Raw genomic sequence first — 19,078 nt, 5'->3', positions numbered from 1 at the left:
ATCTGCTAGAGGTCAGTTTTGTTTCCTGTCTCCTGTCCTTTGTTCTGTCTACAGACGACTGTCGTCACTTTGGTTTATGTGTTATTTCAGTGGTGCTGCTTTCCTTTAGTCCCCAGCTTCAACCTCATAATTTGCATTTATATTTATGATTTCTTTCTGCGACATCATTAAATGCGATACACCCACAAACAAATCTCCAACTACGAGACGAGTTCTTGTGGAGGAAGATGTAAGAGTGACAGACGTGTGCACAAACCTGTAGACAGAAAATGTTCCTTTGTTTTCTTTTTGTTTTGTTAATGATTTCACAGGTGCACCTTGTGTGTATTATTATTTGGCCTTTTTAATGGTGATATATTGCATCATTTATCCAGACTGAGGTCAAGGACACCCCATAGAGCCGGGAGAGCTGAATACATGAGGACCCATTGATTTGTGTTATCAGGCAGAGAACGTTGCTTTTACTTTGCTCCTGAACAGAAAAAACAGACACATTTTAAAAGAAAAAGAGCATCTTTAAAACAAATGAGAGGATGTAGTCTGTTACATAATTACCAGTCAGTGAAGCGCCAACTGGAGGTAAAACTCTGGAATCTGGAAATGCTTTATATTGTTATTGGAGTCTCTCTCAGCCCTTTTTATTCACATGTAAGTGCGCATAAGTTGCAACTGAAGGGAGATGTGGACGTGCACAAGTTGCTAGACGTCAGCTGAATAAAGTGCTTTGCAAGTGCTAGAAGCTAACATTGAAGCTACACGAGTGGCTTTGCTGTGCAGATGGATTATTGGCAAATATTAAACCATCCAAATTCATTTTGGGATCACATGATGTGTTAATGTGAATGGTCACACAGACCAACTGTTTATAAATTTCCTCTCAAATTCAATTCAAGAAAAAAAAGTTGCTGTAAACGTTGCGACATTCTGCAATCAGTCTACGATTAAATGGGTCAAACGGGCAAATAACTGTGATAAAAGGTTCATATTTAACAGAGATTCACATTTAATTATTACATTTGCACTCAGCAACCCTCCTGTTCTATAGGAATACAACCAAAATACAACCAGCTGGAGGCCAGAGTGTGTGTGGTGGGTCCCGCAGTAGAAATGCTCCTCAGCATGAAGCAATCAAACTCGAATCACAACCTCTTCACAGGTGCTTCTCGTAAATTCCTGTTTAAATAGTTTGAATCTTTCACGAGTTAGCTGAAGCTGTCGGATGAATGTGAAGAAACAATCCCTCCGTGTCCAAAACATGTATGATTTCAGCTGCCAGTTATAGTTCAATCAGTTCAGTCTTTTGAGGAAATAGCAAGTGGTTCATCGCACGTCAGAAAACCTGTGAACTGGTAAAACACCGCCCACTGATGATTTAACAAATCAAGGTTACTAAATGTACTAAACATTTGAAGTAAGCACAAAATAAGGAGGCATTCAAAATATCTCCTTGTGTCTTGTGCACAACGCTGTATGTATTTATATACGTATGAGTCAGTCAGATAATGTGCATTCTCAGCTTTCTGTGTGCATGCTCTGATCGGTCACTTCCTGCCAGATTCCTGGTCACCAACACGGTGGTGTCAGACATGTTTAACACCCGCGCTGTAAAACATGCTTCAGCACAGGTTAGCGAACGGCTCCGTTCAGGTCACTTTTCTTTGGATCTTTTTTTCTCATGACCTTTTTAGTCCAGTCCAATAAAAGTTAAATATTATTTATTATATTTGTGTGTGTGTTTGAAACTTCATGTGGCTGCATTTTAACAGGAGACACGCTTTCTACCTCGGCTTCACGATTTGTCACGGTAACTGCAGACGCTCCTCGAGCTCGACTGTGACAGTGTTTGACAGCCAGGAGCAAATCAGGCAGAGGAGCGAGGACACACATGTCACAGCAGATCGGAGTCAGATAGAAGGTGTGCATGTTAGGAAGGCTCAGAAACAGGCTGTTTTATCCCTGCTTTCATTTACGTTTGCCTGTCGTCTCCTCCTCAGACCCTCTTGGGCTGATACATCAAGGCTGACGTATCGGTCTCATCTGCTTGCTTTTTATCCTTGTGCACAGTCACTGCGTCCTTTCCTTGATGAAATACTTCTCCTCCTGTGACTGTATCCCACCATCTCATCTCTGCTGCTGCGCTGGAGTTTGTAGCTCTGCAGCAGATACAGCTGTAGCCTAATCAGCCGCTATTAAATCTATTTGTCACGCCAAGCCTCGCCGTTTATCAATGACCTGTGTGTGTGTGTGTGTGTGTGTGCTACAGGTTTTCTCCGCTGCATCATGCTGCCCTTAATGGGAACCTGGAGCTCATCTCTCTGCTGCTGGAGTCACAGGCTGCTGTCGACATCAGAGACCAGAAAGGTAAAGAAACACATGATGATGTACTGCAGCTGAGCGTGCGATGGACACGTCCTGTGTTTACGCGCTGTGGGTCTGCAGGTATGCGGCCGCTGCACTACGCAGCCTGGCAGGGGAAGGCAGAGCCCATGAAGATGCTGCTGAAATCGGGTTCGTCTGTCAACGGCCAATCAGACGAAGGACAAATTCCTCTCCACTTGTCAGCACAGCACGGCCACTACGATGTGGTGAGTATCATGTAGTTTTACCAAGGAAGCAAACGCTGCACGAGAGCAGCACAGGAGGAAGATGCTAATCTCAATATTATTTGCGTAACATATTGTGGCCATTAGTTATTCTGCACTAGTCAGCTGAGCATGGCCAGCAGGATGTGGTGAGGGAGAGTTTTTTAAAAAAGCACCAAAGACATCTGTCTGCACAAACTAACTGGGTGAAGAACAGAGGAGAGAAAAGTCACAGAGGTGAAATAAACGGCAGTTGTTTCGAGGAGCATGTCTACTGCTTTAAATGGGCTGGAGTCACACATGCTTTTATATATCGGCACAATTAGCAGTAAATGTAAACAAACTACTAAATCTGTACTTAAGCAGGCTTAGCAGAGAAACAACAGTCAAATATAGCAGATCAACTGCAGCAGGTAACATGCAGTAGAAAAAAGAAGAGATGTGCGTTTCCTGGCTGCACAGCTGGAGACGCGCTGCTGCTACTTGATTAAATATCTGTGATGATAGAGGGTAACAAACTGGACTGAAGCTTTACTCTGCAGCCGCTCTCCATGTGGAAGTTCAAATACAAAAAGTTACAGAAACTGACTACAGATGAAAAATGAATCATTTATAATCCAACAAAGCAAACTGAAAGCATTCAGGAGACATTTAAAAACACAGACACTAGAGGCTTCAGCCCACAGTATCGTTCTCATGTGTTCATTTTAAGCTGCAAAGAAAGGAAATCATAATGAACTCCTTGCTGTGGTGCAGCCTCGCTCTCAGCATTTACTGAATTCTTCTTTTTTCTTAACAAACATCGTCAGCTGTAAACATTTATAGGCTACGAAGTCAAACTGACCTGTGTCTGAATGTCAGAAGGCCGTCCCTTTAACAGACCCATGCAGCCTTCAGTGTGTTGAAACCTTTGCACATCTTATTGTTCTGCACACTTTATCCAGTGTAACGAGAGAGCAAAACATTTTTATAGTATTTTTATGCAGCATAATGTAGAACGGAGTCTCTAACATGTGAGGCGTCACATTGTTTGTGCTTCCATCGATGCTGTTTTATGTTTGTGTTCCATTATGAAATCCCGAGGGCGTTACGTAATGGATGAGTTATTTACTGTATTACAAATTAAATGGAAAAGCTGACAGTAGTGCTGTTGTGCTGCAGGGGGCGTGGGCTGGCACGGTTTGTGCCCACTTGGCTCCTCACATGGACGGGTCATTTCACATCAGAGATCAAATGTGATGAAACATTTCCAAAAATGAAAGTCAAAATTAAAAGTGCCTCGAAGTGAACATCTTAAATCTGAGCATCTTACATTGGGCATCTGATCTCTGATTGGTTTAGACCACGATATGGGCCTGATGTGTGTCTGTTGTTGACCACACAGACTTTCAGAGTTGCAGACCTTTCTTTACTTGAACAGCTGGTCGCACCGGTGCGACCTGGGATTTCTTTTAGTCGCACCATTGAGAAATGTGGTCGCACTCTCGAGCCCTGTGCTGGAAACAAGTTTCTGTTGTCATAGAGTTTGTCCTGCAGCGCAGGTCTCAACCCGACTGAGTGCGCCACAAACTTTATTCACAATCGCTGGTAAGACTTCGCCATCATCACAACACCAAACGGGGAAGTATGGTATTCATCCCTGCAGATCACCTCAGTATTAAAGTCAAAGGAGCTTGCAAAGAAAAGCGTCTGGACTTCTTTAAGTTGCTTGAAGACGTTTCACCTCTCATCCGAGAAGCTTCTTCAGTTCTAAGGTCAAATGGTGGAGAGTCCCAGATATAAACCTAGTGGGAGTTTCCCCCACAGTATTAAAATTGTTTATTTAAAAAAAGAAAAGCCTACAAAAGTCTGTGTCATAAGAGAAACAGCTCAGTATTGAAAAGCGCTCTGATTCTACATCTCTGTTTTGTGAGAGGCTGTCTTCTCACATTGTGATCCCTGTGATACTCGTGCCCTTTTCTGCGCCCTTTGAGCGTATGGATTTTTGTCTCATGTGTCTGTGTGCCCCGTCTCCAGTCTGAGATGCTGCTGCAGCACCAGTCCAACCCGTGCATCGTGGATAACGCAGGGAAAACCCCTCTGGACCTGGCCTGTGAGTTCGGCAGAGTTGGGGTAAGAACCTACGGTTTCAATCAGTATTCGTCAACAAGAGTGCAACAATGAGTTGCTTATCTTCTCTTTGTTTATGTGTGTGTAAGGTGGTCCAGTTGTTGCTGTCTAGTAACATGTGCGCTGCTTTGCTGGAGCCCAAAAAAGGAGACACGACCGACCCTAATGGGACGTCTCCGCTGCATCTAGCTGCTAAGAATGGACACATAGACATCATCAGGTACACACACACACACACACACATCTAATGATAAACTGGCTTTAAATGTCTTCCTCAGACTGCTGATCAAACAGATGTGTAACACAGCAGGGGAACCGTATAATCCAACACAGGCAAAGAATAATGGAGCAAATGGCAGAGAGTCACTGCTGATGCATCCGTCCTAAATACACTGTAGAGATCTGGAGACAGCTGATGGCACTCCAGATCCACACTGCACTTTATCACGCTAAATATTCAGTCATTATAAGCTCATCTCAGCATGGATCTGTGTTTTATTCATTTATTTTTTTGCAAGCGTGCATCGCGGCAAAAAGACTTCCGTTGCCTTGGTGATGGCAGCGTTTAGCACAGAGCCTGAAAAGATCGCCGCTGAATGATGCGCCACGGCGGGTAAACGCACCATTAGTTTCTCCGTTCGCTCTCAAATACTTTTGAAGTAACTCAGAGCTGCTGTGTATGTGTCGGTGCAGACACCGGCTTGCCTGGCGGGGACACACAAAGGCAGGTGGTGAAAGAGAAATGAGACGGACCTGCAACTGAGGGAAGATAGGAGAGAGCAGGAGGACAGGAGAGAGAGGAAGTAAAAGACGAGATGGAGAGAAAAGGAGCTCAAAACAGAGCCAGAGAATAAAGATGGTCATAGTTGATGGAGCACGGTGCGGCTGAAGTGACACTGATAAATGATGCTCATTAGTCATGGCCAACCATGTGGAAGACAACACGCACACTTACTCACAGTAAGAGGAAAATTAAACGCGCTTTTGGCAGCTTTTTCATTTTCTTTCTGTCGTTTATTTATTTATTTTTTAATGAACTTTTCTCTGATCCTGTCATTTTATGGGTCAAACTGCTGATTTTCTGTACTCATTGTCAACAAATCCAATTAAAAAGACCAAGATTATCAGTGACTGATGCTACAAACAAGTACAGCCTGTGTGGCCTGATGGACACACAGATTTTTCAATTACCTGCGGCTAAGCTAGAAGCTAACATCAGTGTCCTGATATCATCACACTTACCATGCTGATGTTTAGTAGCTATGTGTGCTATGTGATCCTCAGTCTTTGCTACTTAAGTTCAGTTTCCCTGTGAGGAAGCACTTGGCGATGGTGGGGATGAAAAACTCCCACCACAGGAAGAATCCCACAGTAGAACCAGGCTCAGGGAGGGGCAGCCGTCTGCTGCTGCAGTCACCATTATAATTAATTGTTGCGAGATCGATCAACTTTAGACCAGACAACAAACGACGGAGGCTCCGGAAAAGTGCAATCAAACGATGAGTTTTATTATCACAGGAGAACAACCAACCGTCAGCATACGGATTGTTTTGCTCTGACAAGAATACACTGGGTTCTGTTTTTATAGGATAACATATCACACCTACGTCAATACAGTTCAAAAATACATGGTGACAGACGGGCAACAGTTCAACCCGTGCAGGCAAGGGTTCATCACGTACACTTCTAATAACTATAAACTGACATATAACTTCTCCTTTCTTCATTACTTGCCTTTTAAGGTAATAACTTCAGGTCTTAGCTTTTCTGAGAGCTAATAATTGGACCCTCGTCATTAATCACTAAGTAGAGTACTTTGCAGCCAGTCTCAAACTGAAGCAGAAGATGCTTAGGCCTTCGCTCAGACCTGCTACTAGATTAATATGTGTATCGTAAGCGTGCATGCAATTGACCTGCTATGTTCTCATCTCCCCTCAGCATGTATCATCTGGACACTCTCACCAGTGAAGCTTAAAACCTTCTAGAATGGAACATCAACTCTAACCAAGCACATTCATGCATTGTGTATAAAATGAACTGACAGACATATTCAATGCAATATAAACCCTGTAGGAAATATTACTGATGAATGATACTGTGAAACATGTTATTAATACATTCTTCATAAGGCAGATTATATGGTAGCAATAAAAGAATCTCTGAATCCCAAAGACATCAGAGGGTGGACGCTTGTCTCCACCACTGTAAAAAAGATGCCATCCATAAAACCAAATTAGTCTTTAGAGTTACTGTTGCAAATCAGGAAGCTCGATGAATGACATCATGAAATAGGAAGCCAGACCTGAGCTGAGCAAGGTCAGCTCAGGTCTGGCTCCCATAGACCGAGATAGCACACCGTGCAGCGCACAGCGGATTCCTCAAGACTATCAGAGCTCTCTGATATTCAACATCTTCATATTTTATATGTTGTATGTAAAAAGTAACCAGTGTATCAAACAGAACGACCTGAATATGTCCTGCTTAAAGTGTGATTCAGCAAAATAACTCAATAGAATTATATTTGGCTCCTTATGTCAACATTTTGATCAAAAGTATATTTTTCTATTTTTTAATGTTGCTTTGTGCACATGCTCCCACCTTGGAGGCCTCATTGTTCCCGCATGCTTACATGTGCGCATCAGTGTTTTAACACCTCTCCTGATTTTCTCACCTCTCTCTTTTGAAATGATCTTTCTCACGTCACCTTTCCTCGTCGTCTTTTATTATACTTTTGAACTTGCCTGTTTTATCCTCTCTCGCTCTCTGTGCCGCCTGGTGCCTCTCCCGGCAGGCTGCTGATCCAGGCTGGCATCGACATAAACAGGCAGACCAAAGCAGGCACTGCCCTGCATGAAGCTGCCCTCTGTGGAAAGACTGAAGCAGTGAGACTCCTGCTGGAGGTGAGTGGAACTACAGCTGCAAAGAGTTGGGTTTGTGTCTCAGTGCACATGCAGAGGTGCAGTAGGTAGCAGCAGGATTGCACTGCTGCACATAACTAATCTGGAATCCAGCTCACCTAAAGATTTGCAATCATGTCACCTGTGACCTCTGACCTTTCCTCCATGGTCAATAGATTAAGCTGAAGGTCAGTGTGATAATAATGCTACATGAAGCTATTCAAACTGATGTTTCTGATTTGTTTTGGACAACAGATATTTATTAGTAAACATTTAACATCATTTTACTAAATACTGACATGAATGCTGAGTGTGTCGTATATTCACCTAAATAAAAATCAGAAATAATTATGCTCAAAATTATGCCAGCAGGGCAAATAACGAAACGACCGCCTGCATGGTTGATTTGAACACGCCACGAGGTTTCATGCTTAAGTGACTGTGTGTGTTTCGGCACAATAAACTAACCGTGTCATTTAGCTCCCGAGCTGCGAAAAGGTTACCAGCCTTCACCCTGAAGCGTCTTTGGACTGAATTCATCTTTGTTCCCTCGGCCTACATTTGTGTCAACAGATTTAAACGTGATATTGCTCTCCGGCTCTCAGCTGCCTCGGCAGAAAAGTAAGATGCGGGTGTAATTAGCAGAAGAGGCCCAGGGAGTTAGGGTTATGTTATCCTGACGTCAATTATGGTAAATCATCGCATCCCTACGGCGTTTAATCAGCATCTAGATGTTCTCATTTCTGAGTCTAAGTAGCTGGATAGAGTGTGTTTCGTGGGATCTTTTTGCTGTATGCAGACGGCTGTTACAGGGCTGTTAATGTAATAACCAGAATTGTAAATTGTCCCCTCTTCTGCAGAGTGGTATCAATGCCACTGTGAGAAACACGTACAGCCAGACTGCGCTGGACATCGTCTACCAGTTCACTGCAACACAAGCCAGCAAAGAGATCAAACAACTGCTGAGGGGTAGGATGGATGTTTGTATCTGTAACAAAAGAGAGGAATAGATGGTCGAATGAAAAGCACAATGGACAGACATAGTTTAATTTGAAATGTACACATGATGCTGCCAGCAATCTGTGAGTTTAACTTTGTATAAAGACTGAAAGAGAGGGAATCAATCAGCTATGACATGTCAGCAAAATGATTGTGCTAAGCCAGGGGTGGGCAACTCCAGGCCCCGAGGGCCGGTGTCCTGCAGGTTTTGGATCTCACCCTGGGTCAACACCTGAATCACATGATTAGTTCGTTACCAGGCCTCTGGAGAACTTCAGGACATGTTGAGGAGCTAATTTAGCCATTTAAATCAGCTGTGTTGGTTCAAGGACACATCTAAAACCTGCAGGGACACCGGCCCTCGAGGCCTGGAGTTGCCCACCCCTGTGCTAAGCTAACCAGCTGCTAGCAGTACAGACTGCATCCATCTCAAACAAGCAGCCAGTTTACCCGTTATTATAATTAATATGTTTACAAATGTATACTTTTAAAAACTGTATTCATATATTCAATTATTATATATGTATTTACAGTTTACTTTTCTATCAAGTTTCTTTTGGTCGTGCTTTTTAAAGGTAAAACTATACTGTGATAAATTAATAATGATGTCATGTTGAGAATGTAAAGTTCTTTATTGACACATTTTTACATCAATAGGATTGTTCTGCACAGTTCATCATTATTGTGTAGCAACTTCACAATGATAATTTACTTTCTTTGCCGCTCAGATGCGTCTGCAGCCCTTCAGGTTCGAGCTCTGAAGGATTACTGCAACAACTATGACCTGACCAGCCTCAACATCAAAGCAGGAGATGTCATCACGGTAAAGCAGCTGTTCCTGTCAGAAGCAAGAGGATTTAGTGTGATGGTGTATTGTGTTCATTGGAGGCTCATGAATTTTTAAAAAAGCTGTAAATTTGTGAGGCAAAACTTTGTCTTCCATAATAATATGATTGAAACGAGCTGCTGATCATTCATAACTGTTTTGTATAAGCTATTAATTGTGGAAGTTCAAATAGGTGGATACATTTCCACTGAAGCTTGAAAAGTGCACGAATATTGTTCTTTAAAAAATATAAATTCCCCTCTTAGATTAGCTGGTTATCAGGGGCAGTTACAATATTGTTAATTTTAGCTAACCCTTGAAAGCCAAGCGTATGGTATTGGTTACATGTGTTTTTGTGAGTTTTTGAGACGTCTACATCATCAGCATGACTTTTTTTACCCTCAAAAAATGATATAAATTGCATGACAAATTTTTCAAGACTAAATTGCAAAAATATGGCTCATGTATCAAATGTGATAGAAATGACAACTCATATATGCAGATTAAAATTTGATAATAAATGATATAAACACACAAAAAATGTCATATTTCTGGCAGTGATTTCATCGTTCAGGTTTTAAACGAAGAAAAAAAACCTTGAAAATATTAAAAGAAGTGTGTCATATGTGAATATTTGTTTTCTCACTGCCAGAAAAAAACAAAGTGCCATTTTGTATGAAATGATTTACCAAACATTTGAAAAAAATGGTGACACTGCGTAATCCCTGCAGACTCAGAGTCCTACCTCCAATCCACTGATTAGCCTAACAGATAGGACACTTTTCCATCGTTGCAGTTTACTGGAATCAGAAATGCAAGGACGATGGTTTCAGCATCCTTTATTTGCCGTGAGCGTGTTTTACAGAAGCATGTTTTCACTCCCTTCATCGCAGTGATGAATATTTATGAGCATGTTTGAAGCCTTTGGGGACTTATTACAGTAGTGAGGAAGCCAAGTAGTGCCAACGCTTTTTTCCTCAGGGTCTGAATGAACAAGTTGACTTTGGGGATTCAGCACCAAATGTGCAGCTTTGTGTTTTTTAAAAGAATAAAATTATAAAGTAATCACGTTGGAAAGCTTTAAATTAAATTCTGTGGTATTAATCATTTATTAATTTATGTATTGTCCACATTTAATGTAGTGGATGTGCTCGCCTCGCAGGTTTTGGAGCAGCACCCCGACGGACGCTGGAAAGGCTGTATCCATGACAACCGGACAGGAAATGACCGCGTGGGCTACTTTCCATCCACCATGGTGGAGGTCATCAGCAAACGCACAGGTGAGTTTGCGCGTATATGTGCGCGCATGTAAGGTCGTGTTGGAGCTGCTTTTGAAATTTTGATGAAGCTGGCTGCTAAAAAGCTTCTGCACATGAGTCAGGCACATGTGCACACTCGGAGCGAATGCAGGAGATACTCGGAGGCAAACATCTGTAAAACCCGTACATTAAAGGTAAATTCGATAAAAACCCTCAGCCAGCTTTTTTTGAATAGAGCGAGTTAAAATAGAAGTCACATCAGAGACTTTCATCGCTTTCATCTCATACACTGGGAGAGGAGCTGTCTGTGAGTCAGCCAGCATCAAAGTGGTACCATACAGCCACCTGTCATCTCCGCATTGCTCAAGTTAAGGTCCAAGCCTGGTGGAATTTTTGATAGTACAGCATCAACCTTGGGAAAAAATCATAACAAAAAACCCCCAAACCCAAAACATTCAGGTGGTCGACACAAGGTTATATATCCCACAATTATCAACATCTTTCTTATGCCGCCACAGACAGTGTAAAAGTCGGATGAAGTCACCATGATGTCACACACTGGCAGTGAAACCGGTTGCTCATTGGTTAACGAATTGTCGATCACATGATGTTTGCCAATGAGCTTAACGCAGATAATCCTCTATTTTTAAACACAGTATGACTAACATTTAGAAAATAGACTTTTTTTATTCAGTGTGGCCTGAAATGAGTGAAAAGCGTTTGCACCGAATCTTTCCAGCCCAAAAGCTACGTCCATGTTTTACATGTCTGTGGTTGCAGCTTACCGTCACCTCTTAATGTTGACAGGAAAATATAAATAAAACCAAAGCTAAACATTTATGTACTTTTAGTTGCGTACATGAAAGGACTAATTTGACATAAAAATGTCTGCCTTTACATGGGAAACGATAATATTAAGGTGCTGCTCCTAGCATGCAGATAGCTTAGCTTAGCTTAGCACAAGTGGCTTAATGGAGCTCAGAAATGTGTGCTTATGTATTTTATATAAGTAGTTACCCTGTTGTTTCTCACCAAATGCTATAAAAGTAGCATTAGGTGAGAAAACTGACAACACGTCGTATTTGTATGCCGATTAGCTTAACTTTAGCAAGACTGAAAACAGCTAGCCTGGCTTTGATCAGAGGTAAGAAAATCTCCCTAATAGCACCTTTAAAGCTTAACATTTAGCTCGTTAGATCTGATTTTATAAAAAAGTATAAACATGTTTTAGTTTAAACCTTTTTTCAGGGTTTAAGATGAAACTACTGGCTGTTGTCTTCTAACCCTCTGCATGAATAGACATTCCCCCAAAGTATCAAACATTTATTTGTTTAGCATGTAAACTTTCATTGCTTGGTGCGCCCCTCCATCTTAATCAGCTTTTATTCACCTGGATGAAACGTACACAACATATTCAGACCCATCCTGTCATCTCGGTGTGACTGAGCAGCCACAGAGAGGCTCAGATGTTTTTAATTGTTTGTCGTGTTGGTCCCTATAGGTCTGGTAGTTCTGTTTACCAGTATATGTCTTCTTGTCTTAGTCTGTATGAGTGTCTCTCTAATTGTTGCTCACCACTGACAGCCGTTACCTGTTGTCTGTTCATGCTCATCACGTCCTCCTCTGATTACCTTTGCACACTGCATTACCACCTCGGCACTATTGTGGCATCACCCATCCTTTCATACACTAAATCATGCAGCAGCTGTACGCTGCCTTATACTGTATACGGCAGCTGTATGCAGTGCAGAAACAGCTGGAATGCTCCCACTTGGCTTGCAGAGCCAGACTGACTAATCACTGCTACCGCTCATCCGCGCATACACAGATACACACTGTGCAGCATCAGCAGCAGCTGTTCTAACAGGAAGTTTCATTTACTCAGCTGTTTTTCATCAATTTTTAATTATTCTTTTCTCTCAGTCAGTCCCCTCTCCATGTTATATTGCTCTCATCTGCTCTTTTATTCCCGCTAACAGGGAAGCAGCAGCAAAACCTTTCAGAGACAACCGTTCATAATTTGTCCTAAATGTTGTAATAACGCTCGTGCATTTAAACGTTTCGTTTCAGTGTAGAGTGACCAATCACAAAAACAGAACAAACTTTAGCAGCTAGCTTGTGAAAGAATGTCTAGGCTGCTTATCCAGCCGGTACTAAAGCTAGGAGTCATCAATGCTACATTTTATTGTTTGGTTACAACTGGCTAATGACTTGCAACAAAGTAGCAAATTTAAAGTGAAAATAATACACAAAATACTAATACAACAAAAGTGAAATACATTTTAAGTATGCACCTGTAAGGAATAAAATATATTGAATGGCCAATTATGTTGTTAGCTCGCACACTAGAGAGAGACAGTCCTAACATCGCATCAGGTTAGCATCAGGTTAGCATGTGTTCAGCTAGCTTCATTACTAAAGTGCTATCTCTGGTTCAGAACGTCTTCTTTCCATATTCTAAAAGTTGTTATTATGGTAACATGAAAAATAAAATGCTATTCCAACAAAAGTATGCAGCTGCTGTCGTAAGATGCTATACAGCCTCTCCACAATGGTTGATACAAACAAGATATTTATATTCATTTGCTCCTCTGTGCTGAGGCAGGTCTCTGCCACCAACATTTACTAAAACTGGCACATGTGAGTGAAAGACCTACATGTTACGTAGAAGTAACACTTGTAGCTAATAACATGCAACAGAACATATTTGCTGTTTTGCACAGTACCACTGCTTGATTCAAGTGCAAGTTTATTATCAGCCCCTCAGCCCATTTCCACTTTCACGGCAGCGCTCCGTTCATTTCATTCCACTGATGCTCGCAGCTGTTTGTCATTCACTGCATCTACTACATCAGCTTTGTCCTTCATTCCCCTCTTCCTCTTGGTTTGAGTTCTAACTTCAGTCCTTGTTTTTAATTTTCCTTTTTTTTCTTCCCTTTTTTCTTACATGTAATTCTCTGTCTTGTCGTTTGTTTGTCACGTGGTGGTGGCTCACTGTTGGCTGGTTGTGTGTGTGTTTTCCGTGTGTCGTCACGGTGGGTGTTATCTAGGTTTGGCCAGCACAGTCATTTGCACTCAACAGTTTCAAAAGATACCGCTGGTTGCCCCGGCGACGGTTGCCCCTGCCAACGCAGTAGTCAACGGCAACGACACCACGTTCCATCAGATCCATATCCTGCCTCCACCGCCTCCTCCTCCACCACATTCCCATCAGCCACTGCTTCCACTTTTCACTTCCTTTGGCTATAACAGGTCACCCGTGACAAGCCCACAGGGAGACACACCTGCTGCCCCAGGTACACGGCCCCTTTCTCATTATTATTATTGTTATTATTATTATCATTATTATTATGTTTATTATTATGTTTATTATTATGAAAGCTTTAAGGGATGCTTTCCTTATGTTTTATGAACTAATTGCCTGTTTAAAAAAATCTGATCGGCTATGTAAGATTCAAATTGGCATTTTTCCTGTTACGAAGGCATCCATTAAAGTTTTCTGTTATTAAATCATTATCCATGTAGTTTTATGTGTTGCTCATACTGTCTAACTTTTGTTTTTCAATTGTTGCTGTTGTCATTTCCATTACTGAGATCCAGAATCCACTTTGGGGAAGAAGAGTTTAGACCACCTGATATTTCTGGTGTTATTATTGCAGTTGGCTCTGTGGACAGAGATCAAACCGTGCAGGGAAATAGTTGCAGCCCATTGCACAAAAAATATGCAATACATACAGTTACAGGAATGACATTATATGTAAAAAAAAAAAAAGATTATTAAATAAGAACCATAAAAGTTTAGATAGAGTTTGTCTTTTTTAATCTCCAGCATACATAACAGTCGTTTCAAGTGGGTTAGGTGATAAAACTCAGATGTATATTGTTTTTTCTGGGTTATTTTCCATTATTATCCATGAAATCTATTCCCTCATTACATTCAAATTGCTTTAATATACATTAAGAGGGTTACTCTGTGGTCAGTTCTAACCCTAGTCCCAACACTAATCCTAACCAGTATGAGACGTTAACTTTTATTTTTATTATCAGTCAGGAAAAAAAGAAAATAGTCAAACTGACACATGAGAAAACCTATGCACATTTATTTTCCCTATAAGAGACCATTTCGCCTTTCTCCTAAATACAGGACAGGGTTAGGGTTAACCTCTGGCAGCTCATCTGGGGTAGTGGGTGGGATTCAGGTTAGGAAATCGAACAGTGTTTAGGAGAAAAATCATAATGCATAATATAACATAATAATAAGAAAGTGAATATGCAAGACTTCATTTGAAAGGTACCAGCTTCTAGTTTCTGAAAGGTTGCCAATATAACGTTTGGCTAAACAAAAAATAGCCTAACCAAGACAACTTGCTGGTAACCAGAGCGCCTCCTGAGTCTGCCTCCTCCTGATGGGACAGGCCTGGAACACCTCACCCAGGAGGCGCCCAGGTGGCATCCTTGTCAGATGCCCGAACCACCTCAGCTGGCTCCTTTCGATGTGGAGCAGCAGCGGCTCTACTCTGAGCCCCTCCCGGATGGCCAAACCTCTCACCCTATCTCCAAGGGAGAGGCCAGCCACCCTTCGGAGGAAGCTCATTTCTGCCGCTTGTATCTGCGGTCTCGTTCTTTCGGTCACTACCCACAGCTCGTGGTCATAGGTGAGGGTAGGGACGTAGATCAGCCGGTAAATTGCTTTGCTTTTACATTCAGCTCCCTCTTCACCACCACAGACAGCTACAGCATCCACATCCATCTGTCGATCTCCCGCTCCTTTCTCCCGTCACATGTGAACAAAACCCAGAGATACTTAAACTCTTCCACTTGGGGCAAGAACTCTGAGGTTGACCCTATATTTAGGCAAAACAGTCATTGATGGGACTGATGTAAATATGTGTCAGTTAGAAGGACTGTTATCTTCATCCCTTGAAATGCCAGGACTTAAAAGAACAATGAGACATGACGTACTCTCAGTGCGTAGGGTTAGACTTAGGCTTAAATTACTGATTCATTTTGCAGAAAACTATTTTACGTTATTTGGTTGTATTCAGACCTTTTCAGTAAAAACAGCCCAACAGACGAGCAGAAGACAGACAAGCAGTCGATGCTGTTAAAGTGGTGCAACTGAACAGCAGCGCCACATTTTAAAAAATGCTTTCAGCGTCTTTGCTAATAAGAGAAGTTAGGTGTCAAATAGGCTGGGTAGGCTCCTCATTTTGTGACAAACCTCTGTTCTCCTGAGTTGGTTTGTGCTTTAGTTGTCTTGATTTGTAGTTTTTGGTTTTTACAGTTCTTTTCCCCCCGTTTCCGTTTCCTTTTGTTCTTCCCTCCTTCCCTGAATTTCACCATCGTCCCAGCCACCAGGGCAGCCCCGCTCCTTATCCCGACACGCTCCACTCGAAGCCCTCTCCTGAACAAGCCAGAGTGTTTTCTGTTCTGTCCTCGTCCTGCGTGCCGTTTCACGTCTGTTCATTTTAGCATCACTTTTACCCACCTTGTTCACTTACCCTCACTGGATGTGAGTGTGTGTTTGTGTGTGAGTGAGTTGGTGAATTACTTCAATAAACTCTTAGGTCTGTACATGTGTTGAAGGGTTTGGAGAGTCAGAAATTGTTATGATTGAAAGAAACATACAGTAAAGGTGTTTTTCTTTTCATATTGGGAGGAGTTTTAGTTTGACAGCTTTGTGTTTGTAATACTTTTGGCGTTTCTCTTTACCAAACGGGGACATTTTCTAGCTATTCAGTGAGAAACTGCTTCCTGAATAATACAAATTTGATCTTCTTTGATTGTTGAACATGAAATATTAGGGGGGAGAAAAAAAGACAATGTAAAAGTTGGCAACTTACAAGGTATAAAATGTCAAATGTTGCATAAAAGACCCAAATACATTGCTAGAAAATGTCCCCGTCAGTGCTGTGCAGGTAAGTTTTTCACTGATTGTAAACGGCTCTGTGATCGGAGACCATTCTGTTACCTCGAGGAAAACGAGTCCTTCCTTTCTTCATCACAACTATGTCAGCTCAGCATGTTTTCTCTGAGCCTCGATGGTTCAAAGACGGCACATTTCACAAGCAGCTGGAATATCGGGCTCTATGAAAGGATGTGGAAACAGACTGGTCAATAACGTTCCCAAGGTCACTCTGAGGGATGCAAAATGTCCACAAGGAGCATCGCAGCTCAGTTTCTCTGCAGCACTGTTGGTCACACATGTAAACCATTATCCAGCCCTTATTAAGATGGTTATAATGGTTTATTTATAATACTCTCCAAATGCACTACAGCAGCCCCATTCTGAAAAGCCCATCATATATAATCACATATTTTTGGATGCATTATATATGTATGTGTATGTACATTATGGCATATATGTGTATATACACAGATTTTCATGTTATGGATTTATTTATGTACTATTGGTATATAAATGTTTTCATATATCTATATATATATGCTGTGTTTTTTTCTGTGTGAGAGAGAGAATGTGTGTAAGTTTGAAACCTTTCCTTTATTGCTCCTCTCTCCTACTGGACTTACTTCCTGTCTTTTTCAAGAATTACTTTAGAGTTAACTTAATTAACTCCACTTTATCCTTGCTGTTCTGAGAATACGACGAATATGAATATGAACATACTCCAGACGACAGTGTAAATTTATCCATTGCAACTTTTTTTATGGATCAAGGCAGGTTGTGATTCAAGATGCTGTCGTCTGAAGCGATTTAGGACTAACATGAGAAAATGTGAGGCCACTGAGAGGCGTTAAGCCTAATCTGGGAACCTCAGTAATCTGCAAACGTCAGCCGTTACCACGGCCTGCACTTGGTTTAAAGTATATTTAAGGAGCAGATATAATCTCATGTATTTTATACAAACTTATACATATAATATATATAAATATATATCATATGAACTTGTTACATAGTACAGTACACATACGTAGCATTGATAGCTGCAGTATTAAGTGCAGACCTGTGTGCTAACCTCATATTAAATCCACTCTGAGGTCAAATTTGAATGCTAAATATCACAAACATATAAAAAGAAAGAGCAGACGTAAGCCCTGCAGTATTATTGTGAACATGTGGACAGTTACTGTTAGTCCCACTTGTTCTTTGGACCTTGTAATTGAATACAAAGCTACCATACGTTGACTCATGACACATGGTGTTAGCAGCTACCTATGAAATGGGAACATTTAGCAGCAAAATAGACAATTATTAGTGTTTTTATAAAATAAAAGTGTAATGCATGGCTGCATAAATAAGCACAGTGCTGATTGCTATAGTTCTGTTCCACAGAAAAATGAAGTATTACTGCGTTAAGTGGCAGAACAACACCAGTTTCCTCGGTCACTTTAGAGTCAGTTAGCGGCTAACAGTGGTATTCTGTGTTGAAGGTTGTCGCGGCTCAGAGGCAAGTCCTCAAAGTTCTCCTACCCCGTCCAGCGGGCCCCATGGAGGCTCCAATGAAGAGATCTGGGTACTGCGCAAGCCTGTGGCAGGTAACTAAGCCGCGCTGCGCTGAGCCCTCAATCCCTGAAACCTGAAGGTCTGACCAGGGGTCAAACAGTATCTGACGCCATTCAGAAAAACTTTTCATACCCAGCGCTGCCATTTCTAAGTGCCTACAGTAGTACAAATGTCTGGAAGACAGAAACCACTCATCTGTTTGTTTGAACCACAAGATGATGTGGTTTGAAGGCTTTCAGGTACTCTTTGACCTGCTCCTGACAGTCTCCCATCTCCTGCTTATCCTTCCATCCGAAGCTTAGCTGAAGTCAGCGGCCTTATGTGTAGGACTGCAGCCATCTGCATCGGTCTACAGTCTTTGTGCGTGCGTGTCTTTCCAACTGCTTGTGTGGGGACATCAAGAAAGCTAAAAAATCTGAGAGAAAACCCAAGAGAAAAGATGGTGTGTGCGCGCACGTGTGTGTGCAACATGTATGAAAGTGTCTTTATTCCACTTTTCTGTTCGTCACTCAATCGTCCGTCACCCTGTCTGTCCGTCCTGTGCATCCAACCACATGCTGCCCAGTGCATTTCAATGGAGAGTCACACCTCTTACCACACTGCTTTGGATATCAGCTAAACCACTCAATGTGTGTGTTTGTGTGTGTGTGTCTGTGTGTGACTGTATGCATCCATCTTGTTGCATGTTTGCATTCGTATGAACAAAATCTATACGTGTTGTTTGGGCGGTTGCATGCGTGTGTGAATGTATGTGTATGTCGTCTGTGTGTGTGTGTGTGTGTGTGTGTGTGTTCCAGGTGGAGATCGCAGCAGCGTCGGTAGTTCCGGCAGTGTAACCAGTGTGAGGTCATCAGGCAGTGGGCAGAGTGCTGGCAGCGCTGCACACATCCTCCACGCACAGGCTGAGGGGGTTAAGGTACCCTACACACACACACACACAC

At 42.0% G+C, this 19,078-nt stretch overlaps 1 protein-coding gene across 6 annotated transcripts in view; it reads left to right on the top strand.

The window, feature by feature from the left end:
- caskin1 (CASK interacting protein 1) overlaps positions 1-19,078 on the top strand; it is a 105,975-nt gene that overhangs the window by 70,842 nt on the left and 16,055 nt on the right. For 3 of the 6 annotated variants that reach the window (XM_013915132.1, XM_013915133.1, XM_013915136.1), the window contains exons 3-13: positions 2,264-2,361; positions 2,440-2,585; positions 4,599-4,694; positions 4,781-4,911; positions 7,483-7,591; positions 8,449-8,557; positions 9,316-9,410; positions 10,576-10,693; positions 13,723-13,968; positions 18,065-18,169; positions 18,935-19,053. In XM_013915132.1, the coding sequence (XP_013770586.1) occupies positions 2,264-2,361; positions 2,440-2,585; positions 4,599-4,694; positions 4,781-4,911; positions 7,483-7,591; positions 8,449-8,557; positions 9,316-9,410; positions 10,576-10,693; positions 13,723-13,968; positions 18,065-18,169; positions 18,935-19,053 (1,372 nt within the window). The remainder of the gene's footprint in view (positions 1-2,263; positions 2,362-2,439; positions 2,586-4,598; positions 4,695-4,780; positions 4,912-7,482; positions 7,592-8,448; positions 8,558-9,315; positions 9,411-10,575; positions 10,694-13,722; positions 13,969-18,064; positions 18,170-18,934; positions 19,054-19,078) is intronic. The other 3 variants (XM_013915137.1, XM_013915134.1, XM_013915138.1) reach the window with 3 other exon arrangements.

The sequence above is a fragment of the Pundamilia nyererei genome, unplaced genomic scaffold (assembly GCF_000239375.1).
Source record: "Pundamilia nyererei isolate P.nyererei 1_Seehausen unplaced genomic scaffold, PunNye1.0 scaffold00259, whole genome shotgun sequence".
NCBI lineage: Eukaryota > Metazoa > Chordata > Actinopteri > Cichliformes > Cichlidae > Pundamilia > Pundamilia nyererei.
Note: the sequence above shows the minus strand (reverse complement) of the source record. Positions and strands in the feature narration are given on the sequence as shown.